The 27,581-nt window shown below is 46.3% G+C and overlaps 1 protein-coding gene across 1 annotated transcript in view; it reads right to left on the bottom strand.

Annotated features, from left to right (window-relative positions):
* Positions 1-1,690: 1,690 nt before the first annotated feature.
* The window catches only part of CHMP1A (charged multivesicular body protein 1A), a 245,331-nt gene continuing 219,440 nt past the window's right edge, over positions 1,691-27,581 (bottom strand). Inside the window, exons 5-7 of the mRNA XM_069635579.1 lie at positions 27,383-27,511; positions 26,333-26,520; positions 1,691-3,596 (exon numbers count right to left, since the gene is read on the bottom strand). Coding sequence (XP_069491680.1) covers positions 3,575-3,596; positions 26,333-26,520; positions 27,383-27,511 — 339 coding nt within the window. The 3' untranslated portion in view covers positions 1,691-3,574. The remainder of the gene's footprint in view (positions 3,597-26,332; positions 26,521-27,382; positions 27,512-27,581) is intronic.

Here is a 27,581-nt window from a genome sequence, read left to right as displayed (position 1 = left end):
GGAGGCACTAGCTTCCCTGTCATGGCCGCGACCCACTGGAACTCCCTACCACCCCACCTCAGAAGCATTGACTCACACATAATCTTCCGGAAAGCTATCAAAACTCTGTTAGCATAAACAGGGTCCTTATGGCCTCGCTGCTTTGCCAGTACTGTTTGCTACTTCTCCCCATGCTATGTAACCTACACTGCTAATGTATGATATACGCTCTCTGTAACCCTGTTTGTCCTTGTAACTAAGACACTTTCTTGCAACAGCGCCTCGATGCCCCTGGGCTGTTAGTGCGCTTTACAAATCTCAAAAATAAAATAAATAAACAGAGCTGCAGAGGCTGAGTTGTACTGCAACCTGTGCTGACATCGGTCAGAACGCTGAAGGAAAGCATAGCGTGGGAAGCAGCGTGAAGCCGAATGCAGACAGCGTGAAGAGGAACCAGAGTGATGGAAGCCAGCTGCCTGGCATTATGTGGCAATGGAAACTGTATGCAGTAGATAAGGACACGGAAAAGACACAGCAGCTAATGGGACACACGCCAAGCCAGTAGATTGAAAGGAGTAGCAGCAGTAAATGTGAATGGTCTTGAGAAAGGGGCAAAGACCCAGCCTATGAAAGGAGGAGTAAATATTGAAACATACTTTTTTTAAACAAGGGTCGATAATTCAACATTGGGGAAATATCATTTGGTGGATAAAAGAAAGTAACTGCTTGCAAGTCATAGCCGAAGAGTATACCAGGCAAAGCCATATGTGTGTAACAAAGTGAAAGGTGGCATTTAAGAACTAGCAGGAGAGTCTATCAGGCAAAGTCAAGTGTGTTTAATGAAGTACAGTAAGAGAAGAATCTCAAGTACAATCCATGCCCTTGAGATTGTGAATGGCTGTAAAGGTGGAATAGAGCCTGGCAGGAGAGAATACCAGGTGATCTGAGAGTCTGGGACTCGCACCCAAATTGTAACAGGGAAAAGAGAATCCCATAGAAGAGACACCCCCTAAGGATTTTGAACTGTTTTGAATGTAAAGAGAAACCTGGGGAAGTGAGCCATTTCCCCACCCCGAGAACTGTGAACCCACCAAGAGGAGAGTTATCCTCTTGGGGTTACGAAGGAACATGGATAGTTCTTTGTTGGAACTTTTCGTTTTGTTAAAAGGAATCTGGGGGAAGGGAGCCATTTCCTGGAATTGTGAACACTGTCCACTAGGAACTTTTTAAGTTAGATTTACCTTTTGTGTTGGATCTGAAAATGTGTGCACTTTGAGAGCCAGAGACATACTTCACAACATAGTTTGTTTTAGAGTGTGAGGGCCAGAATAGGATTTCAAACACAGGACATATATTTTGTTTTGGACATCTTGACAAATGACAGGCCCATTAGTTTTGGTTGAGGTAGGGAAACACCTCCTAGATTAGGCACTCTCCCCCTTTATCATTGAATAAAAGTTTATGACCACAATTATAAGCTCTCTGTGTCTCATCCCTGGCTCCTCACACTGCACAGAAGGAAATTCCCAACCAGTTGGGACAGAGGGAGACCAAGACTACAGTGGAAATATAGATTACTCAATAACCCCAACTAAATAGTGTTTCCTTGGAGCGCAGTTTCTCTACATAACCACACATTCCTCTTTACCGCTGCAATAAGCAAGAACAAGCAAGCAAACACTGAATATTATCAGTCGACAAAAGGCTCATATATATATATATATATAAAGTTTATTAATCACCTAATAAAGCAGATCATCTTCCACACCTCCACGTGGTACAAGGACATGTCTTGAGGAAGAAAGAAGTCAATCAGCCATCAGAAACTCATTTAGTATTCTGAATCAAAACACGGGTATATTTACACTTGGGATAATGTGTTCACAAAGGTACACTAGCATAAGCGTTTGATTTGGAAAACACAAATGATTGAAGTGAACATCATTATACATTAAGATGCTTGGTATCCATAACGTAAAGAAGGCAACACACTATCTACAGGAATGGCTCTTATTACAACACCCCTTCCCCGGACACAAACACAATTTGTGTCTTTCAGCTCACATCAAGCGCATAAGGCCAGAGATAACAGTTTAGAGGTAAAATCTAGACTTGAATAAGAGCACGACTGCAACTCTGGGTAGAACAGATACATATATCTTCTTGGTTTGTGAGCAGTACCACCACCCACCTCTAAAAATCGAACAGAATATTCAGGGTCACTTAAGATTGCAGCAAAACAAACTATGACGACAACAAATATGAGCCAGCATGTCTCAGTGCATCGTAACTTTCCAAATGTAAAACAAAGGAAAGATTTACTCGATACAAGACTAAAATAATATTTTCTAAAAAGGCACCATGCGTTTTTCAACAACTGATTAGGTGCAAACCAATACTGGAAAGTAGCAAGCAGGAGGGTTGTTTAGGCACATCTGAAAAAAGGCCATATTAATACAAACTAATTGCACAAAGTTTTCAGGCCATATGTTCCTTTACAGTGGCCACAGTGCTCAAATGCCACACCAAAGGAGTGGGATACCCTTTTACAAGGGGCAGGAACAGGATCGAGATTTTTTTCCTTTCAATGTAATGTACCCTTCTGTGTTGAGTTCTAGACTGTATAAAATAATCTTTTTGGAACCAGCAGGTGCCAATGTATGATCCAGCAAAGCGGGATGCAGGCCCAGTGTATATGCAGTAAAAACAGACCGTTTGGAACCCTATACCCAAGATACTTACCGACCAACTGAACTTTAGCACATGCCGTCAAATCCAAGTTGGTCAGCAAGCCTGCATCTCAGAGGGCAAAAGTAAAATAACTAAATTCTCTGGAGAGAGATGCTGTAGCACTGAAAATAATCAGGGCACTAAAACGTGCATTCATATAAATGGCACAGTAAGGGGCCCCGTTCATGTAGGCACAGGGGCTATGTATCACTTGAAATAGGCAATCAAATGATGCACTGACACTTGCTCTGAGCCAACATTTGAATGCTAGGCGCAACTGAGTTGCAAACACAGGAGCTACAATAAAAAGAAATATGGAAGTAGACACTCACCTTGATGCACACAAATGAGCTTCCTTGCCCTCCCACGGACTACAATCAGTATTTATTTCCAGTAACTGACAGGCAATGTGCACGCAACTGTCAATGAACCCTGGCTATAGAGCAGAGAAAAGAATGCCACTCTGTACAAACAGCTACAACAGTATAAAACACAATTGGAAATGACCACTACTTGGTAAAAGGCCTTGGTCAACATAATGAAATCATTTACACAACAAAGCGTGTGGAAGCCAAGCCGGAGTGTTTCCATTAAACTATAACACCCTTAATTAAGACCCCCAAAATAGTTACTGAAATCCCCCTCCACATGACAAATTGTTCAACTTGTTTTTTAAAGGCTTTTAAGGGACAGGTAAAACAGCAGGTCCCCTCTAGGCATTTTGGAAAGACCACGTTTTGTGAAGACAGGATCAGGAGAGATGACTGTGCTTTCCTTTCCCAAGAGGATGAAGTGTGGTTGGGGCAGCCCTCCAGCCTGCCAAGCCATCAGTGCACGGGCTGACATCTTTAGAGTCCATGTACCACTAATTTCGTAAGGCAGCAAGCCTAAACAAACAAAATAACACAAATTACTACAAAAAAGCAACAATTATAACAAGCACTGAAATTCAAAACATGTGGTTGCTGTAGATGCATTGTATTAAGATTTGTCAGGCTCTCGCATCACATGCCCACGTAATAAAAATTTGCCAGCGCTTGCCAATAAATGACCATGGAGTAACACCATTTGATAGATATTGGTATGCGACACTGTGTGTGCTCTAGTATTGTTATGAAAACGACAGGTATTGACAATATGTTATTTTATGTTAAATACGTTTATAAGAGCGCCAACTTTCACCCCAAGGGGCATCATGGTGCTAAAGCACAAAACCCAGCAGACGTGCGATCCGGACAACTAACCAACATTCAGGCGGCAAAAAGACAGGTTTCATGGCGCGCCTAAAAATAAGATGATCCATGGTAAGGCGAAGAGACAGGGGAAGGGAATTCCATTGCCGTGCCGCTAAGACTAAAAAGGAACAACGTCCCCCATGCGATCACGCTCAATGCGTGGCACTGCAATGCAGGCCGAGTTGGCAGACCTCAAAAAGCGGGCCAGAATGTAATGACATAATGTCTCCTGGAGAAATTCTGGACCGGAATCTATACAAGGCATGATGGACAATGCATAGTGCCTTAAATTTGACCCGACTGGCTAAAGGGAGCCAGAGGCAGAGGAGAAACGAGAGTGCCCCGTGGCAAGCCGTGCCGCCAAATTCTGCAGCAGCTGCAGAAAATAAACCAGCTGAGCCAAATACAAGGAGTTGCCGTAATTCAATGAGCCTGCAACTAGACAGGATACCACCTAGGGCTGAAGCCTCAGAGGGAGAAAAGGGAGGACTTTCCGCAAGTTGTGAAGTTTGAAGTAAACCCCTTGACATACAGCGCTTACTTGAGGAAGCATAGAAAGACGCCGAACTGAACCTCTGCATTTTTTACTACTACAGAGGCTGAGGTTCAGGGACCAAGCCACGAGGCAAAAAAGCAGCCAACCAGAGGGATACCTTAGAAGGACTCCGACAATAAAGACCTCAGGCTTATCACCAATGAGTTAAAGCCAGTGGAAGCCAACCCAAGCAGAGATTGCCGAAAGATAGCAATGGTCAGCCGTCGAGGAGTGCACTAGATCTAGTCACATAAGAATCTGGGTGTCATCGGCATATGAATAACACTGAAACCCAAAAGAGTGTATGATATGATCAAAGAAATTAGAGACAAGATATAAACATTAAACAGAAGAGGCAAAAGAGCAGAACCCCGAGTAACCCCACAGGTGAGAGGAAGAGAAGCAGATGTGAAAGGAGGTGGAAACAGTGACTGGGAGTAATCTGCCAGAAAAATAAAGAACCAGTCAAGGACCTGGCCGGTAATCCCCACAGAGGCTAGTCTCTGGATCAAGATGGAATTGACAATGATGTTGAATGCCCCAGAGAGATTCAGAAGGATCAGGGCGCCGATCTCCCCTCCAACCGCTTGGTCTACAATCTGTGCCAGATCATCAGTGACTTACACCAAGACAGACTGTGCCATGACCCAGCCTAAATCCCGACTGGAAAGAATCCAGACAGTGAGATCCCTCCAGAAAGGAACGAAGAAAGGGGCGGGTAACTAGAGCTTCAACCAATTTCATAGGAAAAGACAAAGGAAATGGAAAGAAAAATTGAGAGAAGAGGATCCAAATTAGGTTTCTTTAAAAGTGGTATCACCACAGTGTGCTTGTGAGACGGGCATATAACTGTACATAAGAGATAACTGCTGATGTGACACTGAGGCTGAAATAAAAGGAATCATTTCTTTCGGAGCACCCAGAGGGGTAGGCTCCACAGGAGAAATGGACTTCAGACTACGAATGGCCATAACAATGTCGTCCTCAGTAAAAGAAGGAAATATCTCCCATAGAATAGAGGAAGATCCTCCCAAGACAGCAGTAGTACCTTGCTTACTCATCGCCAGAGATTCAGAGTTCTTTTGCTGAATGATATTAATTTTGTCTTGGAGAAGATAGAGAGCGACGTATAGAGCTGGGGAGAAGGAGAAACCTTGTTGGCAGAAGGCAGGGCCAAAAGGGCCCAAACCACTTAAAAACAGCTCCTGGTGGGAATTTACAGCAGATTCAATATGTGCTGAAAAATGAATTTGTTCTGCCTTAAAAAAAAGTTGGTAAGCTGACGAGGCCTTAGAAAAGGCCAAGCAAGCTTGAGAGCAATACGCAGAGCACCATTTGCGCTTGGCCTGTCTGCGCTGCTGGCAGAGGCCAACTAGTTCCTCTGAGAACCTCTGGCTCTGAGGGACGGCCCAAGGTTTAGAAACTTTCAGCTGAGCTAAAAGATCAACTCTAGATTGGAGAACATTTGCCAAAGATTCCAGATCCCCAGAAGACCTACAGACAGGGCCGCTGTAAGACTGCCCGTAACAGTCACGGGAGATATGTTAAACCAGCGATGTGACGGGGACAAAGTAAGGCTAAAGGCCGTAACTTAGGCTCAATATTATTAGCAAAAAGGCAGTATCAAGTGACCTGTCCATAGGACTACAAATCCAGGGTAGGCAAATGAGAGCAAAGAGGGGGCAAATAGAATATCTAAGGTGTTACTTAGTGCGTGAATAGGACCGATGATCAGCTGCGGAATATCAAGATCCATCATACAGGAGATCAAATTGGCCGCTGATATATCCTTACCATCATTAGAGTTAACATTAAAATCCCCCAACACAATAAAACAAGAGTACTGCAGTCCAAGATCAGTGAACAAAGCCACAAAGTCAGTCACAAAAACGGCATTATAGCCACGCAATCTACAGACTAATAATGCATGCACTGTGCAAGATGGCGAAAATTGCATGCTCAGAAGACAAGCCTCCATATTCAAAGTGTGAGTGAAGGCTAGCATAGAACAGGCACAAACCTTGCGGTATGTAAGAGCAATGCCACCGCCTACCTGAGGAGGGGTTCCAACTAGTATAATACTATATTCCTCCGGGAGAGCATAAATCAGAAGAGCATCGACGACTCTTAAGCCATGTCTCTGACAAATACTAAATCGGCAGACACATCCTGTAAAAGATCATAACAGTCTGCAGCATGAGCTACCAGAGATCACAAATTGACTAATCAGCATTTTACCTGCAGAGCGAGTGGTAAAGGTACACCAATATTAAAGGCAGGGGCAGTCAACCCGAACCAATCCCCAGGAAAAATAGTGTTGGCAGCGGCAACGCGAGTCAGCTCCTCACAAGTACTTGCGTTTTGAAGGAGAGGTCATGGTCCAGGGCCTGTCTGTACCACGGATTGGATAGGCTAGCCTTGGCCAGGGACAAGGCGCTTCTGCTGCGCTTCCCGAACCATGAGAAACTACTACCACACATGGTATTGGCAGGAGCCAATCCGTGTGGAGGGATTCAGAGGCAGAGAGAGCAGACTCGCCGAGTGGTGTGTCTGTAAAAAAAGAAAACTGGCGTGCTAGCCGGACGAGCGCTCCACACATCAGGAGGCCTGGCAATCTCGCCTGCAATTAGCGGCAAAACAAGGAAAGAAAAAAACAATTTATATAGGATAAAAGTATGATGATTGCAAAATAAAAAGGGAAACAGTACAGGCGCCCAGTCGCCCGCCAATGGTCCGAGTCAAGTCTCAGAGCGCATAAAAGGAAATTAGTTTAAAAGCAAACGCAGAGAATAAAAACGTTTTCACGCGAGCAAAATGCGACGCTGCTATCGGAGTAAAGCCCTCACCAGTGTGGTCAAAAGCCTCATGAAGCCCGAGCCACAGATTTAGCCAATCCGTGTGCAGGGATTCAGAGGCAGCGAGAGCAGGCTCGCCGGGTGAGTGTGTGTCTGTAAAAAAGAAAAACAGTGCGCTAGCAGGATGAGCCCTGCACACCAGGAGGCCAGGCAACCTCTATGACAATATTGCCATCCAATTAATAGGCGATTATGATATGGCATTTATAACACGCCTGTACACAAGCTCAAACAGTTGTCTAAAATATAACAAGTTGGGATAGAGGTGCGGGGTTCCATTAGGCCCAGTTCTGATTGCAGTGCCTTATTTCATAACAGACACCTTTGCAAGGCCCCACGAGACGCACATGGGCCAGCTGAAAAGTGTCAGAGCTCTTTTTGGATCTATGTTTCGTCGCAGCAATTTGCTCAAGGCCCATTTGTTCTAATGTTTTTTTATGCCACATTTCACTGCAAAAATAGCAGGGGTTTTAGAGACCTCCCACAACCACCCCCACACCCTCACAGATTCACCCCAACTTTCTAAATACCTAAGCCCCACCCCAAAATCTACATTTGTGGTGAAATATGGTAAAAAAGAAAAAAACATAACAAATGGGCCTTGAACAAACTGGTCTGTGAGGAAATGGGCTAGTTTCCTTTTTAATGAACATTTTAAAAATGTATTTTAGTGTGCTATAGTTCACATTACCTTTTCACATAATATATACAAAATACATTAATCTAAAGCATAAAAACACCATTATAAATACAATTCAGTTGCAATCAATTCAAAATTCATTAATAGTTCATTAACATTTTCTAAAACCAGTTGATTACAAAGTTAAACCTAATTTAAACCAAATTTTGTAGGACTCCCTAATTTGAGAGAATATTATCGAGCAGCACAGCTGCGAGTGATAAAGGAATGTTTCAAAGATGGGTCCGATAGAGGATGGTATCGTATGGATGGTATCGTATAGTGGGGCCTAGAATGGGAGAGAAACTGTAGTTGCCTCGGACAGAAATACCGCAAAACATACACCTAAGTAAAATTACTAGGCTAGTGGAGGAAATATGGGATATGGACTATCAGCTATTTCCTTCTCTGAATGGAAAACAGCAAGGATATGTTCCTCAGGCAGGGCATTAAGTCTTTTGATCTGTGTAAAGAGGAGCTTGCCCTCCAGGAGAGTCAGCGGTTCAAATATTTGCAAGTTCGGCCACTGGTTGATGGCTCCATCTAATAAATCAGTGGCTTTAAAATCACTCACACCATTTGAGCAATTTTTAACTTCAAACACAGGGGATACATATCTGATATCTACGCTTTACAAGTTTATGACAGATGAGCCCCCGCCAAGTGATCTCACTTATCAACAGGCATGGGTAACAACCATGGGGTGTAGACCAACAAATGAAGCATGGTCCCGGATATGGTCAGATATCCCCAAGAAGGACTAGGTTGATACAGATTAGGGAACTTTGGTTTAAGTTAATGTTCCAACGGCACTATACCCGGGAACAGTTACATGAGATTGCTCCATCGGTCTCAGCTTTTTGATGGCGGGAATGTGGGGGTATAGGGGATCGATTGTATGTTTGGTGGATCTGTTCCAAGTGGTCCCAATTCTGGCGGGAGGTCCAAATGAATATGAAGGAAATGTTTGCTTTTGACTCAGAAAGACTCATAGGGGAAGCTCTGTTGGGAATGGCGCAACAGGAGAGTCTAATATGGCCAAAGCATAAAAGAAAGTTTCTGTTTTCTTCAGTTGGCCAACCTCCTGGTTCTGGCTCAGAATTGGAAATTTGCAGACACTCCACACATTAAAGACTGGTACCATAAGCTATGGAATTTTATATCTCTAGGATGGGTCACCTATTCGATTGAAGGGGAACAAGATATGTTTTCATCTGAATGAGCCTCGATTTTGAATTTTTTACGTGGAATCTATATGGAATAATACTGTCTGCAGAACTTATGAATATTGTAAATACTCTGAACTCAATAAAAGATTGGTTATCCTGTGTACAAGGGAGAGGTGGGATGGGGTAAAGGGAATTGAGGGTTAGGGAGTAGGTGAGAAGGATTTAGACTGGTGGTGGAACTGAGTGGCTGCCACAATACTGACAATAGTAAAATAGCTAACATCTATAACATCATAGAGGCCTGGATGAAGGCTAATTGGCTTTGCTTAAATCGGAGCAAGACAGAGTTGATGATTTTCGGCTCCCATCAAGCAAGGTCTAAATTAAGCCCGGACTACTCATCTTTAAAAGATCAGAGACTCACTTATCCCGGTTTCTGGGAAAGTAAAAACCCTGGGTATATACTTGGAAGCATCCCTGGGTACCGAAGCACATGTTGCTTACCTAAATAAAAACTGCCAGTACTATCTGCGATTACTCAAATTTATCAGACCCTATCTGAGCGAAAAGAACTGTGCAACTATCGCCAGGGCCACTATCATCTCCAGGCTGGATTAAGGCAATGGCTTTTTAGCAGGAGCTAGTAAGGGGGTGTATAGTGCGCTGCCAGACAAATGGTGTGAGAATCATCAGACAGAAAGCCTGAGGGGAGCACATATCCACCAATAGGAAGTCCCTCCATTGGCTAGCCTTAGAGGACTGAATTACCTCCAAATTCAGGACCATTGTACATTGTTGTATCTATGGATTAGCCTTTGCCTACTTGAAAGAACAAATAACCCTCTACGCACCTGGCCGGGCCTTGAGATCTGAGGCTCAATGTCTCATTGTACACACAGGAGCCAAAAGAGCGAACAGGCGAGGACGCTCTGTTCCCACAAAAGCGGCACAAACATGGAACGGGCTACCATGCACATTGAGGTTAGAGGCAAACCATACGACCTTCAGAAAGAAATTAAAAACAAGTTTATTCAAGTAAGAGCTTAGCCCGACTTTACTAAACAACTCTGCTGTCACGTTCACCATTTGTTGTCCGTGTCTTCATGTACGCGCCCTGATGCCTGCAGCCTCTGGCGTGATATAAATAAATAAGGAAATATTCATTTTATTTTGTTTTAGTTTTGTAACTTTGAAGACCCAATAAAAAATGTAAACATGGCGCACAAAAACAAACATCACTTGGAAAAGCTCCATCTGATGCAAAGCGAAAATCAATATCAAGAGCTTCTGAAACAAAACAACAAACAGCAGTAAGACTTGCCGACCAGAGAACAAGAGCAACTTTCTCCAGGGCAAATGAGATGCCAGGGCAAACTGAAGCAAGACTTGCTGACATGAGTACAAGAGCAACATCCTTCAGGGCACAGGAGACACCACTCGATCAGGACACGGGCAACGCTGGGTACCCCATCTAGTGATTCATATAGTGTTGAAGGCAGACTTGTTCAAAGAGAGCAATGGTGGATGCACCATTCTAACAGCCACATCAATGGCTTGAATAAGCGAGAGGAATGGAATCAATTAGGATGTGCATGACAGTGTGAGAGATGTTAGATGTTGGTTGAATAGTTTACGTCCATCGTTGCATTGTCCAAATGCATTGCCATTAATGTTCTTTGAAGCAAATAATGTTGTAGATGTCAATGTACGCAACATCACTCACTTTAATACATTGGGCAGAACTAATTGGTTCGGGTGGTAATGTAGTGAACGTTGTCCCAGTTCAATATGGCGGGCACAAGCACATACTTATCTGACCCATGATAGAGCTTTGCCGATTGGAATCAGGAGACTGTCTTTAGGTTCTTAGAAGCTTATTGTAAGCTTCTGATACAGGTTTAATTAAATGAACAAAGAGAAAATGTATAAAAATAACCCGTTAGGGTTCTCCTGCAGGGTACTGGTTAAACGATTATATGCAAGTATGTGGCATGTGGACACAGACCAATATGGTGGTTAGCATTACTGAGTGTTTCTTTTACACGCAAAGTGTGACTTTATTAGTCAGGAATTTACGAGCCAGGCGTTTATAGAACTTGCCAAAACAGTTGAATAGCTCATACGTATGCGGAAGCTTCAAGCGCAGGAAGCTATTTTCAACAATGCCGTAAGCAGTTGCTGTTATTGGTGCTCCGATTGTCTAAATCCTGCTATTGCGGTATCGGGAGGATTCAGGTTTCTGAAACTTTAACGGTGGTTTGTTCTACCGTAGGTTTCAACAGAGTTCACAATGCCACGTGACACAAACAAAATACCTTTGACTGTAGATATCACAATTAACTGACGCCATTGTCGGGACAATCATAAGTAATTCTTTTGGGAAAATGCTTTGGAATAGAAATGGAGATTTTTTACCTTAGTTGTTTGTGTGTTGTCGCAGGAGATGTTACCCTTGCATGCTGCATTGAAGTTTATAAAGGAAGTAATCCTCTTCAAAAGTTGGAGGGGAGGCAATTCAGAAATTGGTGTAGGTGCATATTGATTAAGTTTATTTTATATTCATAGAGCCAGTTGTAAGGATCCACGAGGCACGTTCCATGTTTAAGAAGTGAGGAAATGGTTGCCCACTGGCCCCACAGGTCCTGAAGACGACAGATAATTTTGTCCGGGTCTTGGGTTTCCCTGTCAAAACTAGTGAAATGGAAGGTCCTTTAGATGCTTTGGGAAACTTATACGTTTTGACTATTGAGTTTCCCTGACCATTCACTAGTTGACCGTAGTCCACTACGTATGGTCCGATTTCAGACTGTGGGCAGTGTTGAATGGTCCATTTGATCATTTACACACATTTACTGATGGTGTGATGTATGCTACACTTTTTGCACATAAATTATAAATTACTCACCGTAGTGACTAGCGTAGTACTCTTAGTCCATAGTCCCCTTTCCTCCATACTGTATGGGCGTCCCTTCCAAGGGACGGGAGACGCAACCTTTTTCACCAGAAAAAACCTTCTTCCCCTTTAAATCAAGAGGCGGGTGGGGGTGCGGCTCAGGGAGCATGCACTGCCCTGACTCCGCCCTCCGGCGCCACACCTCAGTCCCCATTGACATGTCGACAATAGATTTAACATTGCCTAATGACACCATTATTATTAGGGGGGAGGTTGGTGGGACGTATGGAGGAAAGGGGACTATGGACTAAGAGTACTTCAGTCACTACAGTGAGAAAAATTACTCTTACATCCCGTCCCCTTTCCTCCACACTGTATGGGCGATTACAATTGATTGTAGACCGAGGATGGAGAGGAGACCCTCCCTAAGCAAATAAGTTCCTGAGAACGGCCTGTCCGAAAGCCGGCATCCAAACAGTAATGCTTGCAGAAAGCCGAGAGAGACGCCCAAGTGGCCGCCCTGCTTATGACTTGCCAAGGGACATGGCGCTGGAATGCGATGGCCGCTGGCTTGGCCCTGACTGCATGGGCATGCATGTTGGCCGGGAGCGGCTTGTGCTGGCCTTCGTATGCTTCCTTGATGGCTGAGACCATCCAGCGGGATGGAGGCCTTAGTGGCCTGATAGCCCGACTTTGAGCCTCCAAAAGTGACAGAGCGTCCTACTTTTGGAACCCCTCGGTCCTGTCCAAGTAGAATTTTTGGTCACGCCCAACATCCAGGCAGTGCAGCATTATGTGCTTCGTCCTTGGGATCGGGAAAGAACGTAGGAAGGACTATTTCTTCGTTCAAGTGAAATACAGATGGAACTTCGGGCAGAAATGCTGGGTGCGTCCGCATGACTTCCTTGTCCTTGTGAAAGGTGGTATATGGTTCAGAGGTGACCAACTCATGGATCTAGCTGACTCTGCAAGCCGAGGTAAGACGGACTACTAAGGCCGTCTTGATGGTGACCAGCCTATTGTCCACGGACGCCATTGGCTTAAATGGTTTGTGCGCCAGGGCGCCCAAAACTATGTTAAGGACCCACACAGGGTGCGGTCTCTTGACGGGCAGGTAGAGCCTAGCGAGACCAGTCAGATGTTTCTTGCCAATAGGTTTAGAGGAGGAAAAAATGCCTTCCTCCGAGTTCCTGTAAGCCCCAATGTCTGCAAGGTATGTCCAGCTGGTGTCCACCTGTACGCCCGAAGGAGCGAGGTTCGCCGAAAAGGAGAGCAAGACGTCCAAACTGCAAGCCAAAGGGTCAATTCCCTTGGAGTCTGCCCAGTGGCAGAACCTGGTTAATTTGCTTTTGTACTGGGCCTTGGTGGTTTTGCTTCTGGCACCCTGTATGATCTCCAGATTGGCCTGTGAGAGGCTAAGGTGCTGAAGCGTTACCTGCTCAGGTACAAAACTGTGAGGGCTAGTTTCCCTGGCGCGGGGTGGATGATTCTGCCCCCCCTGCTGCGCCAGATGATATGCTGGGTCCGTCTGAAGATGTATTCAGTGGCACCTGCGAGAGGCTGAGTAGTTCCGAAAACAATGGCCTGATGGGCCACCATGGAGCCATCAGAATGATGCGGAGTCCGTGTTACTCTTTGATCTTGCAAATGACCCTGCAGATCAGGGGAGTAGGCGGAAAGACGTAGGCCTTCATGCCGGTCCACTAGAGGTGAAATGCATCATCCATAGAGCCAGGGCCCTGACCCTGCCAGGATGCGAACTGGGGACACTTCTTGTTGTGCCAGGTGGCAAAGAGATCCACTTGTTGAAGATCTGAATAACGAGGTTGTTTAGCTGCCACTCGTAATTGTCTGCTCCCAGCCTGCTGAACCTGACCACCTCCAGGTCGGATTCCCCCAGGAGGTGGACTGGCAAGAGGTAAATGGCATTTTCCAGGGCCATTCCCACATGCTGATCGCCAGTGTGCACAGAGGAGGGGATCTGGTGCTTCCCTGCTTGTTGACGTAGTACATGCTGGTCGAGTTGTCGTCTGGATGAGGGCAACATTTCCCTTGAGAAGTGGTAGGAATGCTCTGAGCACTAGCCAGATGGCATTCAGCTCCAGCCAATTGATGTGGTATTCCTGCTCCTGTCGAGTCCAGGTGCTGTGGACCGAGAGGTCGTCCAAGGTGGCTCCCCAACCCTCGAGCGAGGAGTCTGTGGTGGTGGTGGCCTGTGGAGAGGGCGGACAAAAGGGCTTGCCTGTCCATAGGTTGCAGTCCATGGACCACCAGGTTATGTCCGGGCGGAGAGATTGAGGAACGTTGATCTCGGATTGCAAGCCCTGCTCCCGATTCCATGAGGCCGCAAAGTGCAGCTGAATCCTTCTCATCCTTAGTCTTGTGTGTGGCACGGCTAACAGGACCGCCGCCAGTAGACCCAGGAGATGTCGGTACCACCATGCTGAGGTCCCCGCTCTACTGAGGAAGTGGGCGGTGGCCCTCTTGATGGCCGCAATGTTGTCCTCCGACTGGAAAACCCTCTCAGAGCACGTGTCTCAAATGAATTCCAGGGATGTCAGTCTGTAGGCTGCAGCTGTGACTTGAGGTTGAGCGAGAAGCCCAGGTCGTGCATCGTGTTCATAAGGGCATGAGAAGAGTGGAGAACCGCTTCCGGAGATGTAGCCCTGACGAGCCAGTCGTTGAGGTATGGGTAGATGTTTAAGCCCTGCGCTCTGAGGAGGGCTGCTACAGCATTCATGAGTCTGGTAAAGACCCTGGGGGCCGAGTTGAGGCGAAAAGGAAGGACTTTGTATTTGAAATGGTAGCCCATGGTCCTGAACCGTAGGAAAGAACGATGGGGCTGCCACATTGGGATGTGTAGGTACGCGTCCTTTAGGTCCAGGGAGCACATCCAGTCTCCCTTGCCCAATGTCTCAGCTATAAAAGCTGGTGTAACCATCTTGAAATTTTGCAGGGGTAGGGAGAGGATGAGGGTGGAAAGGTGCAGCACAACTCTCAGGCCCGCCTGGTTCTTCTTCTGAATAGCAAAAAACCTGGATTAGAAGCCAAAGTCTTGCTGGGAGGCTGGGACTTCCTCCAATGCCTGGCTCTCTACGAGTGACCGGATCTCCGCCAAAAGAGTTGCTGTCCCAACATGTGGGAGTGGAGGGGAGGAGGAAGGAGAGGCTGGGATAGGAAAACGGTACCCTGTGGATACTTACGGAGAGGAATTCTGGCACCAGAATTGTGCATGGAGAGCAAGCCTGCCCCCAACGGAGACACGTGGACCCGAAGGGGCGTGTCATGCCTTCTTTCCCTCGGAGGCTGACGCTGATGAGGGGGACTGGAAAAAGCCCTTGCTCCCCACCTCCCCTTTTTGGTGTTTGCGCCGGTTCTCAGACAGCGAGCGGTCTGGTTGCCTGGATGTGCGTTCCTGAAAGCCACAGAACCCTCCATATGTAAACCTTTTCCGAGCGCAGCTGAGATTGGTGTACAATTTGGGCATGACCTTTGTAAGAATGGATAAAGACTTCGCCGTTTGTGGGCTGTTCTTCTTGTCCAGCTCTTCATGCGTAGAGGAGTGGAAGAGGTTCCCCCAACCCCCTCGAACTGTAGATCTAGAATGCGCTCCTGGACATCCGGGTTGAATTTCGTGGTCCAGAGCCAGGCTGTTCTCCTCATGTCCCCGGCAATGCAGACGGCACAGCCTGAGGTATCTATATGAGCCACTGTGGATTCCATGAAGGCATGCGCCACGAGCTTGGCTTCCGCTATCCCCGCCTTAAAGTGTGACTGGGTGGAGAGTTCCGGGAGGAAGTCCGCAATTTCCCACCATAACCATTGGTTGGCACCAGCCAGCCTGGCATCTGCGTTCATCAGGCGCAAGGAGGCGTTGGAGTAGATCTTCTTGCTGTATGCCTCCAAGATCTTCTCCTCCTTGCCTGGCAGCGCCGCAGAGGAGGCGGCTGAGGATGACTGGGGCTTGGAGTATAGTGATGCCGCAGCGATCACAGAGGAGTGTGGCTGAGGATGGGTCGGTAGCAAGAGTGTATCCCCCTCCATCTGCCTGTACTTGGCATCCAGGCGTCGATTGACAGGCTGGACCGAGTGGGGCTTGAGCCAACCCAGAGTCCCAGGTTCTCCGCCAGGCTAGCAAAACGTTCTTGGAAGGCCCTGGCTGAGGATGGCGTGTCCGGATCCTCCTCCTCGTCTGTATCCTGCGGATCTGGAGGCTCTTGTGGAGGAGTAAATGGCCCGGAGGCTGGGGTACAGGGACCGCAGCCGGATGCTGAGGAGGCGGCGGAGGTTGCAGAGCTGGCTGTGGAGCCGGAGGAGCCGGCTGCACTGGGGCCGGGGGGCCCGATGGAGGCGTGTGTGGTGCCTTTAGCATGGCGGGGAGGACTTCTCTGACTGCGTCTTTGATGATAACCCCCATCTGAGGAGACCTCATGAGGCTGAGGAATTTCTCGAAGAGCACCTCCTCACTGGCCAAAGAGGTGGCAGGGGGTACAGACAGGGTAGCAGGGGGCTGCTGCATACCCAGTCCATATGGATGTAAAGGAAAGTTGTCCTGCGCAATGAAGGGTAGACTGTAGGCCACGTACCTGGTTGAGGCCAGTCTCACCTTGACATTCGTTCTTCGCCGAATTCGTGGAATGACGGACGGGTGCCCATTTCTGGCACAGCAGCCATTTTGTCGAGCTGCCTGCCACGTGCCTGCGACATGTTGCTCGGCCTGCTGGGCCCAGCCTTGTCCAAGACTCTTGCGTGTGGATCACGAGGCCTACCCTGCTCCTCGGGCCTTGGCCCGGTAGGTGTGACACCCTCGACCCGGGGGTCGGTAGAGCTGCGTTTAGGTGCCCACTCTGACGTATTGCTGGTATTAGGGCATGGCCCCTCGGACGTATTGCCAGTGTTAGGGCATAGCCCCTCGGCATTGTGCCAGTAAAAAGGCGTAGCCACTCGGGTGTAGACCCGGTACAAGAACCTTCCGGTCCCTAGACAGTGTGCCCGGGAGGATCAGAGGATCCCTCGACTCGAAGGCCGGCAGCTGTAGCAGCCTCAGTACACGTGCCGGTAGAAGGACCTGGCCAGTCCCTCCCACACGGGAGAGTCCCTGGGAAGGAGTCTCCCTTGCTGGGTGCGCTGGAAAATATCGGCCCTACTTTGGGCCTGGTTTGATAATTCACAAAGTTCTTGAGATCCTCTGGAGGCGACCTCTGGAAGAGCTCCCTCCACCTGGCTAGTCTGTTCTTCAGCGCCTTCGAGGACAGCTAGTCACACGCCGAACATGATTGCCAACTGTGGTCTCGGCCAAGGCAACGTAGGCAGAGGGCGTGGGGGTCTAAAGTTGGGAAGAACCCCTTGCAGGATGGACACCTGCTGAACCCTGTAGAAGTCAACATATTCCGGGGAGGAGCGGGACGCCTGAGGACCGAATACCTGAATGATAGATAAGACAAAAAAGACAAAGAAGAAGTATCCGCGTGTGGAATTATATGGCCGAAACAAAACCCAGGAGCTCTGGTGAATTCGGCCCGTTCCCGTCGATGTGGAAAAGTGGTCTGAGGTGTGGCGCTGAAGGGTGGAGTCAGGGCAGCGCATGCTCCCTGGGCCGCACCCCCATGCACCTCTATATTTAAAGGGGAAGAAGGTTTTTTCTGGTGAACAAGGTTCCGTCTCCCATCCCTTGGAACGAACGCCCATACAGTATGGAGGAAAGGGGACGGGACGTCAGTAGTAATGTGTACATGCCCAGGGTGAAATAAATGCACTTTATTCAATCTATTTGTAGGATGTCTGATGTTTATGTAAATATTTCTTTGAATGTTGTGTTTTTTATACTATTGTCTATAAAGCATTAAATAGATGTAATGATAGAGAATTATCTGTTTGTATTTGTTCAATGTTCTTCTCTGAGAATCCATTATTGAAATAAGGAATTACAATTACATATAAAAATAGCTTTCTACATTGAAATTATCCAATTGATTCTCGTGACATTCTATTTTGCTTTATGTTGATGGCCCCAGGTGTATGAATTATGCGGTATACGCAACTGAACGCTTTTGTACCCAACCAGACACATTTTTTGAGAACATTAGAAACTTGTCACGCAGATGTTAAGGTTCTGAATGCATGTCCATTCAATCAACAAATACACAACCCAATGACTATTTAAATAGATATGTACAAAGGAATTGATCAATGGACCCTGAGGGAGCTCCATGAAGGAAACACGTTTAGGCCTATGGAACAGGTTTTTCGCAATAACTGTGGTTCTATAATAACAAAGGAAATTAATCATTTTTAAACATTACTTGCTGATCAAACTCTATATAGGATACATGCACATTGGGGAACAAGGCATGTTCTTATAATACATGTGTCACCAGAGTGAGACACACATTGGAAAACAAGGACATACCACAAAGATTGCAGTAAAGAAGGATGGTCACAGAGGCTAGACTACAAACCAAAATGGCAGACAGGCCAGTTACAGGCTTGGTTGGGCCCTCAACCCCAAATCGGTCCCATGGGCTTGTGGAAATAGCAACCAACCACACCCTATCCTACATCAGAAAGCACAAGGACTCACAGTCAGAGTGCCACCGAAAGGGAATAGGAGAGAGCCCTGTAAAGTCCAGGCAGTCCAATCTGGCGTGGAGGGTTGCAGTAGGCTCTGTTCGTAGATCCCTGGAGACAAGAGATCAGTGCCGAAATGGAGGATGCTGGAGAGGTGGCTTTAGTGGAGAAGACTTGGCAATAGCTGAGGTGAAGGAAGTAATGAGAGCAGAAGAAGGATGCAGTAACATCATCCCAATGTAGTAGAGTGGAGGAAGAGGTAAAACCAACCAGGGTCGGCAGCAAGAAGATGGTAGTCAAGACTATGAGGTCGCAGTGGGGAAAGAGGAAGAGAAGACTGATGCCGCAGGCATCGGTATAGAAAAGGAGGAGATAAGAACTCATGGCGGTAGTACTGAGGAGGGGATTGCTGGAGATGAGAGGGCAGAGGAAGTAGTCACTGAGGAGGAAGGACTATTGGAGGCCTGAGAGAAATGGGAAGGAGGACGCTGATAGGTGACGCTGCTAGGTGGCTACACAGGGGAACGAAGTAGTAACAAGTTACTTGCCTGTAACTCTTGTTCTCCAGCATGGGACTTGCATGGATTCACATGCTCATGAATACTCCCTGTTGTCAGGCTGGGAATCCTCAGTACATTCAAAGCAGTTTAACTTTGTTTAAAAAACTGCTCATCTCCTGTTTAGCCAACAGTGTCACTTTGGGTGATACTGCCCCAGCCAATGACAAATGTCCTCCCAAGCTCCACCCCTGTTGGCCACCTTCAGATTTGGCCGTGCATGTAAAGTGGCAGTATGAACCAAGAAGGGTTTGCATGTGAATCCATACAAAATCCATGCAGGAAAACAAGTGTTACAGGTAGGTAAAGTATTCCTTCTCCAGCTTGGGGTCTTGCATGGATTCATATGCTCATGAATAGGATTAGACAGCAGTAGAAATACACAACCACAGGGGGTGGCAAAGCTCACAGACGCAATGCACTTAACCCTGGAACAGACTTGTCGCAAAAAAAACAGGTTGCGCAGCACTGCTTGGCAAACTAGGGACTTCTTTCTGGAATTCCTGTCGATACAGTAGAATCTTGTGAAGATGTGGATAAATCTCCACGTAGCAGCCTGTAAGCAGAAAACCAGAAGAACCAAAGGCTTGTTCAGATGAAAGTCCAACAAAACCTTTGGCATGAAGGAAGGATGAGTTTGCAAAACTACTTTAGCAACGTGGAAGGATAAATACAGAAGCTTACAGGAGAGGGCCTGTATTTCCCAGATGCGCCTTGCTGAGGGGATCACCACCAGGAAGGCGGCCTTCCACAAGAGAAACTTCAAAAGGGGCTGGATACATTGGTTCAGACGGATGCCCCATCAGTTTAGAGAGTACTACGTTGAACTCCCACGCCGGTGCAGGAGCCTTCAGCTGAGGGAATTTCCTGAAGAGGCTCTAGAGGAGTTCCTTAACAAGCCTGTGCGACCACAGGGAGAGCTTGTCTGTGGCTCGGGTGTAACGGGATATGGCTGATGGGTTTAACTTGATAGAGACGTAGGCAAGGCCAACCTTGGCCAGCAAGAACAGGTATGGTAGAAGCTGCGGAGTAGTCATGCACAGCAGTGAAATCTTCCACAATGTAAAGCACTTATGCTTGTAGCAAGCCAATGTAGAGGGGGTTCTAGCTTTGTCTAGGATCTTCTGGTATTCCAAAAGCAGCGAATAGTATCCAAATTCTAAGGCTGCAGGAGCCATGCTGCGATGCTTGGAGATGCTGGGTAGTGGTGCAGTATTAACCCTCCTTCTCTGGAGGGGGTGGGGAAGTGGAATCAGTTTGCTGGCCGGGGCCACCAACACATGATGGTCCGAGTACCAGATCTGCCTGGGCCACGCCAGTGCAATGAGTATCATCCTGCAGTGGCAATGTGAGTGTGTTGATCACTCGTAGCAACAGCAGGATTTGAGGGAAAGCATACAGGAAGAGGTCCTCCCAAGGGAACGAGCAGGCATCCACCAGACTCCTCGGCTGAGGATACCTGGTGTCAAATGTGACACTTGGCGTTTGCAGCCATCGCGAGGAGGTCGATCTGAGGGAGACACTTGAAGAGATGGGACACCTGTGCTTGTTGACGATCCCATTCTTGGCAGGACCACAGCTCCCTGCTGAGCCGAGTGCAATGGTGTTCTGGATGCCTGCCAGGTGAAATGGGACGCAAAATATGTGGTGAAGAATGGCCTAGGGCCACAAAGATTGTCCCTCCATGGAGAGCGCGTTCTCTGCCCGGTTTCCAGATGTAAAACACTATGGTGGTGTTGTCTGAAGATCCGCACCACCTTTTCCTGGAGCCGAGGCTGAAAAGACTTGAGGGCCCAAAAGACTGCCCGCATTTCCAGGACGGTGACATGCAACTCCTTTTCCTGCGGAAACCGGAGGCCTCTGAAGTGAGAATGCATGGTGTGGGCTCCCCAACCCTCTACAGAAGCATTGGTCATGACTGTAGCCTGATACACAGGGATCTGAAAGGCAGCACCCTGCGAGAGATGTGGATGAACTGACCACCATTGCAGGGATAGACAGAATGGCCAATTGAGGGCAATCTTGTTGATCCATGTGCCAGTGGTTTGTTGCCATCTGGCATCCATCTAGTCTCATCTGTAGCCTGCAGAAGGGGACCAGATGGCTGCAGGAATACAACATCCCCAGCAGGGACTTGGAGCAGACTGTTGCAACGGAGGCTGTTGACAGCCGTTGGACCGTTTCAAGGATGGCCTTCACCCTTGCTTTGGGTAGATTCGCCAGACACAAGACTATGTTGACTCAGGCACCCAGGAACAGAGCGTTCTTCGATGGCACTATGCAGGACTTCGGATAGTTGATCAAGAATCCTAGCAAAGTCAAAAGTTGGATGGTCTCTGCAGTGTTCTGGGTTGCCAGCGCATGGGAGTGGGACCAGATGAGCCAAACGTACAAGTAAAGGTAGACATGGATTCCCTTGTGGCACAAATGCTCTGCCGCAAGCACCAGGCATTTGGTAAATACCGTTGGGGCGGATTGTAGGCCGCCATCAAGTTTTTTTTCCGGCCATCACAGTACGCAGCTTTGTAGACATGAAGGTGGTGGGCATAGGCGGTTTTGTTTTCATTGTTTGATTGGACCACCATCTAGATTCTAGGGCATGGTTTTGAGAGATTTGAGAAGGGGGTGAACCACCTGGGTAAGGGAGAGCCATGTGTTGAAGAGGTCAATGGGTGGAGGTCCTACTAGAGTTGGGGTGGGGGGGAGGGTTTGAGAGCATAGATTCTGCCAAATCAGGGGTCATAACCTTGTTCCAGACCTGGGATGGTGGGTAGATTACAGTCCTTCGTGGAGGGAGGGCAGGTAACAGAGGAAGGAGGGAGAAGGGAATAGCCGAGTACTCAAGGGGGAAGGGTGGAGATGAGGTTGGTAGAGCTATAAATGGCTTTGAGGGTGTGTCCAACTGCTTGGGTGGGACCCGTTACCTGCTGGGTCGGGTCGAGGGCTTCCGCGTTATCTAGGAGTGGTCGGGTCATGGGGTTGTCAGAAGCATCAAACTACATTTTGAAATCTCCAAGTAGGGAGAGTGAGATGTGGTCAACCAGTACAGCTGCTAGGGAGTCGCTAAGTGCATTGGCGAAGCGACTGTCGTGGCCTGTTGATGAGTAGAAAGCTATGGGTGCATGAGAGGTAGAGGGAGACTTTAACTAGGAGTGATTTGCGATCTGCGCTGCAAGTCTGTGCTTCGGAGTGTGAGATAGTTAGGTGGGGTTTTGTGTAGGATGGCGATTCTGCCTGCTCTCTTGGCTCCATTGTGTGCGAGGGGTGTGTATTCAAGGGGGAAAGCCTTGTGTGCCGCGTACCTGCCAATTTCGCTACTAGACTCGCAATGGAAAGTAATTTATTCCAGATTAGAGACATGGGTGGATTCAGAAAATATTCTGTCATGTGCTCAACTGAGTTTGTGAGGATCTTGGAACATACCTTCAGGCTCTATATCTGGTCCTTTCAAATTCTTTTTTTAAAAAAAAATAAACAGAGAAGATCTTCTTAGCTTTTATGGACTCAAGCAAGGCCTTCGATAAAATAAAAGTGACAAACACTGGAGCGGTTTTAGGGACCTGAATTGTCCAGGGGACTTGATAAAAACTATTAGCATCACTGCACTTTGGTACGAAGGCATGTGTCCAGTCTGGGAACGATGGACACTGCATAGAATGGTTCGTTGTGAATACTGGTGCGAGGCAGGGATGTGTCCTTAGCCCTCTGTTTTCTTCTCTATACATCAATGAATTGCATAATTATCATCTTGGTTGTGGGAATGACACTCGTTTTGGAGGTATGAACATCCCAGTATTCGTTTATAAGAAATATATGGTTTTAATTGCATGAACCTCAAAGTCCCACCAGCGCCCAATTAACAGTCATTGTGATTTTATGGGCAAGTAGGACTTGGCAGTAAATGCATCCAAATCTGCTGTTGTGATCTGCAAAAAAAAAAATAATTCATCAACAAACTGGCTACTTTTTTTGTGCGGAAGCAACCTTTAAAGCTCCCTACCTCATGTGCCCACCTTGGTAACTTTTTTTCTCCAGACTCTCGGGTGCTAATCACTTTGAAAAGGAGGAGGCAAAATTTGTGGAGGCAATTTTCCGGTTTTGTAAAATTAACAATGCCCACCCTATGGATAGGACACTTACATTTGATATTCTGTGGCTGCATTTTATCAAAACGCAGTTGAATAGAATAAATTATGATTTTTTGTTTTACGAACCCGAACCCGACCACCATAAATACTAATAAACAATGAACTTGCAAAACCATCAAATCGTAACCGTTATGTAGGCCCCCAAATAACTATCTCTTGTGGACCAATTATAAACATAAACACATGAACCCTTATTACTAGAGCTAAACTCAAATTACTACAGCTAGGAGGTATCGCAGCAAAATGGCAAAAGGAGGGGGGCAATGCTGGTAATTACTTGCTTTCCCTCCCCTAGTGTTGAAGATTTACTGCAATTTATATTTGCGACCTGGCCTATCAAAAATTGTGACAAAGTCTTTTAGCTCCCTTGGGGTTTACACAAAGTAGACCTGCCCTGGTCTACCTATTATTGGCTGATACTTCAGTGGTGGCTTGGACTTTATTACGTGATGCAAGGTCAACACGTTTAAACGCAAATGTATATATGGGTTGTGGAAAACACACTTTCAGTATGTATTTTTATTTGTGCTTTGATGGATTTTTTTTATCCAAATAAAGTTTTTACAATAACAAAATTGTCCTGTGAATATTGGTTTACCAAATTTGATAGCTTATCAATTACAATTTATTTTAAAGTACTTAGAAATTGCAATGTGGTAAACACGTTATATATGGCACATTATAATGGCTTCAATACAATGTCTGAGTGCCTGTTTATGGCTTCATTTTTTTTAAGCACCCGGCAAAGACAATACATATTGTGCAAAACATTTATAAACCCATCAATGGTTAAAGATTTAAACTATAGTCTTTTCAAAATCATTAGATTAGAATTAACTTTCATTTATATTCTTGTTCTATTTCTTGATTGTTATGTTATGTTATTTTGCATTTATATAGCGCCTTATATACCATTGGTATGGTCTGAAGGCGCTGGTAGGTTGAACGCCCTTGGGAACCGAAGTTCGGGTCAGTAGAGAGAGTAGGGAAGAGTCAAAAAAGTGCGTGGGCGCACCAGGAATGTTTGCAGCTGGTGCGGAGTTCGAGTGGTAGCTGCTTCTTAGCGGTAGGTGTGGTGGTTGAGATATCAGGAGTATGTGTTCGCTCTGGCCGGCTTTATCCAGAACGAGTGTGGCTGCGTTAGGCCTGAGGGGAACGCCTGGCTGGGGGTGTGAGACCAGCAATGTTTACTTAGAGTGATGTGGAGTGAGCGGGAGATGTAGATATGAGAACAGTTATACCGAATGGTGTCATAGTATCTCTGTGTTCTAGTTGAGTGGTAGTGTAAGGGAGAGAGTAAGCGTGGGGTGTGGTATGATGTATGTTTTTCAAATGTTCCCTTCATTCCAAAGCATAACCTCTATGTCACGCAGCTCCGTGCACATACATAATATGTCCGTCCGTTGCACATACTCATCCATATACACTTGTCTGCTCCTCACATTCGTTCAGTCCGCACCCTCGTCCAGTCCGCGCACTCGTCACTCGTCCAGTCCGCGCACTCGTCCAGATTAGACACTCGTCCAGTACACAGCACTCATCCGGTCCACCCACTCATCGGCACAACATACTACTCGTTGGCTTGACAGTACTACTCGTCTGTTCTGCGTGTCGATCCATTCCACACACACTCATCTGGTCTATGTATTTGTCTGCTCCATGCATTCATCTGTTACGCACACTCATCCGCACCACACATTCAGCCGCACCAAACACTCATTCGCTCCACATACACTTCCGCTCCATACCCTCATCCACACTACACATTCATCCGCTTTCGACACTCATCCGCTTTCGTGTGTGATACTTTATCAATCCAGTGATTCCCATGTTTTACACAGTTTGATTTTTGTTTCTTTTAAACAATAGACATTTCATCCTCTTTCATGACAACATAATGATGAGAGCATGATCTGGTTTTCCCCTTCTGTGCATTACCTTCTTTATTCCCAGGGATTTGTGGATTATGTTCAATATTCTACGTAGTGATCTATGTAACTCGTGTTAAACAGTTGTCATCCTGCTCATGCATCATATGGTTTTCCTTCAACATGGTCCTTCAACATTGCTCTGTACAGCAATGGCCTCCTACCCATAAAAAACATTCAGGAGTGCCATTTTATCACAGAGGAAACCGAACAAAAGCAGTTTCCCTATGCCATGGGTTTGCACCCATTGGCTCTCCAGATATTCGAGACTGCAATGAGCCCTAGACAGTATAGTCAAAAGGTGTAAACGCATGGGAGTTGCAGTCTAAAACATTTAGGAGCCAAAGGTTGCAGTTACCTACCCTATGCAATGCCAGGCCACACAAATGAACTGAACCCCAATCCAGACAGTCAGATCTAAAAAGGCAGCTATTTTGTATCGGTGGTTTAAAAAATTATGGTAAAAACACACAGGTGTCAATGTTAATGACAGAGAAGTTTATGCAGGGGAACAGGAAATGTAAAAACAAAGTAAGGTGCAAGTAAATGAGAAGAAAAAGGGAGGGGAACATTTGGAAGAGAATAGAAGGAATCAGAAAGAAATTGAGGGCAGAAGAACTCAAGGAGTTATGACAGATGCCCGAGGAGTATGAGAGGTTAGTCACCTTTTCAGATCAGAGAACTAGCAGCAGAGGAAGATGCTCATGACCATGCCATCGAGATTTGGATTTTGTAACTTTTGGCAGACACAAGTGTCAAATAACTTGTGAACTTAAATGGAGGTAGGATTTTGGCAATCAGCTGACAGCACGTCTACATGTAGCAAAAAAAAGGAATTATTTTTCCCTCTTCCCCATTCCTATCCCTGGTCTAGGGGTGTCAAAGTGTGATGACTTTGCCTACCTCAAACATTTAAGAAATACAGTAACTCGAATTTGTGAACTTTCACAAAGTCGGCGCTTGACTTCATCCACGAATACAGTATACTCTTTTCATGAATGAAACAGGATATGACAGGTCACTTTGCCTATCAATCTAATATGCAAAAGTAGTATACCTGCGAGAAAGCTGGTCTTCCGGACCCTTGACTGAACTCTCAGCCACAGATGAAGCTCCTGCAGGGAGCTGGTTCAGTTGGTCCATGACCTCCAGGCCATTCTCCTCTGCAATCTGCACAATGAGACTGTCCACTTGTTCCTGAGGGGTAGTCAGGGTCATTGCTGAGCTCATTGAATCTTCCATGACCTATAATATTGAGTCAAGGAATCACGATCTCAGATTACAAATACACAACACATGCACAGAAGGCTAAAGGAACAAGGCCAGAAACTGCTTTAAACTTTTATCAAATGAGATTGAGTCAAAACAAGAAAATAAGTAATTTTAGTTTGTAAACAGCAATAGCAGATGGACACCTCAAGAATACCCACCCAAAAGCAGTATTCAAGGAAGATGTATTACTTTTGTATACATTTCCAGCTTCTAAACCCTTTCAAACAAAAGACCAGTTTCAAATAACTTGGAACAAAGCTTAACATGGACAGTGGAGACAGATTTGGCACCCAGCACAAGGAGCTTAGAGGGTATCATTCTTGTTCCCATTGTGAAAACCATAGACAGTAATTTGCCCTTCAGGCACACATTTAGGGACACACTGTCATCCCAAAAACCTCCCCTAAAGGCACAGATTTTTGTCCACTCGCAGCTCACTTTCGAGGTCTATCATCTCGAATCCCATACTCTCAACTACTGCTGTCCTACAATACCCTAATAGAATACAAAATTAAAATACCCTCATTTCCAGACACACGTTGTCCATCTCCCTGCCACATGTCCCCCCTGACGTCTCTCAGAACATGCCAATCATTCAGGTCCCTTCAAGCACACAAGCCATTCCTCAATCTTCCTTAAATGTGGATACAGATTGAACCTTGATCCCATGAACTCGACTGTTAAAGTTTTCTGGGACCATAAAACCCTAAGCGATCATCAATAAGCTCAATTAACAATTTCGCTGATGAACACAACTAAATGATTAATGAACATTACACTAAAGTACAACTGCCTGGAGGATTATGCAGACAAAACAACTCTTATGTATACATACTGAAGTGTGAACATCCAGGTTTTGAACCTGCTGCTCGAATTTATCCATGACTGCAGACACCTTCTGCAAGTCCATAGCACCAAGAGCTTTGTCCAAGGCCTTGGTCACCTGAGACATATTTTTGGCCACCTGAAAAGAAGACCAGGGATAGATCAGTAATCTGTGGTAGTTGTCATCAGCACTACCCACTCTGACCCCA

Source organism: Ambystoma mexicanum, chromosome 1q, assembly GCF_040938575.1.
Source record: "Ambystoma mexicanum isolate Mex_15411 chromosome 1q, UKY_AmexF1_1, whole genome shotgun sequence".
Classification (NCBI taxonomy): domain Eukaryota; kingdom Metazoa; phylum Chordata; class Amphibia; order Caudata; family Ambystomatidae; genus Ambystoma; species Ambystoma mexicanum.
The sequence above is the reverse complement of the archived record's forward strand: the minus strand, read 5'-3'. Positions and strand labels throughout refer to the sequence as shown.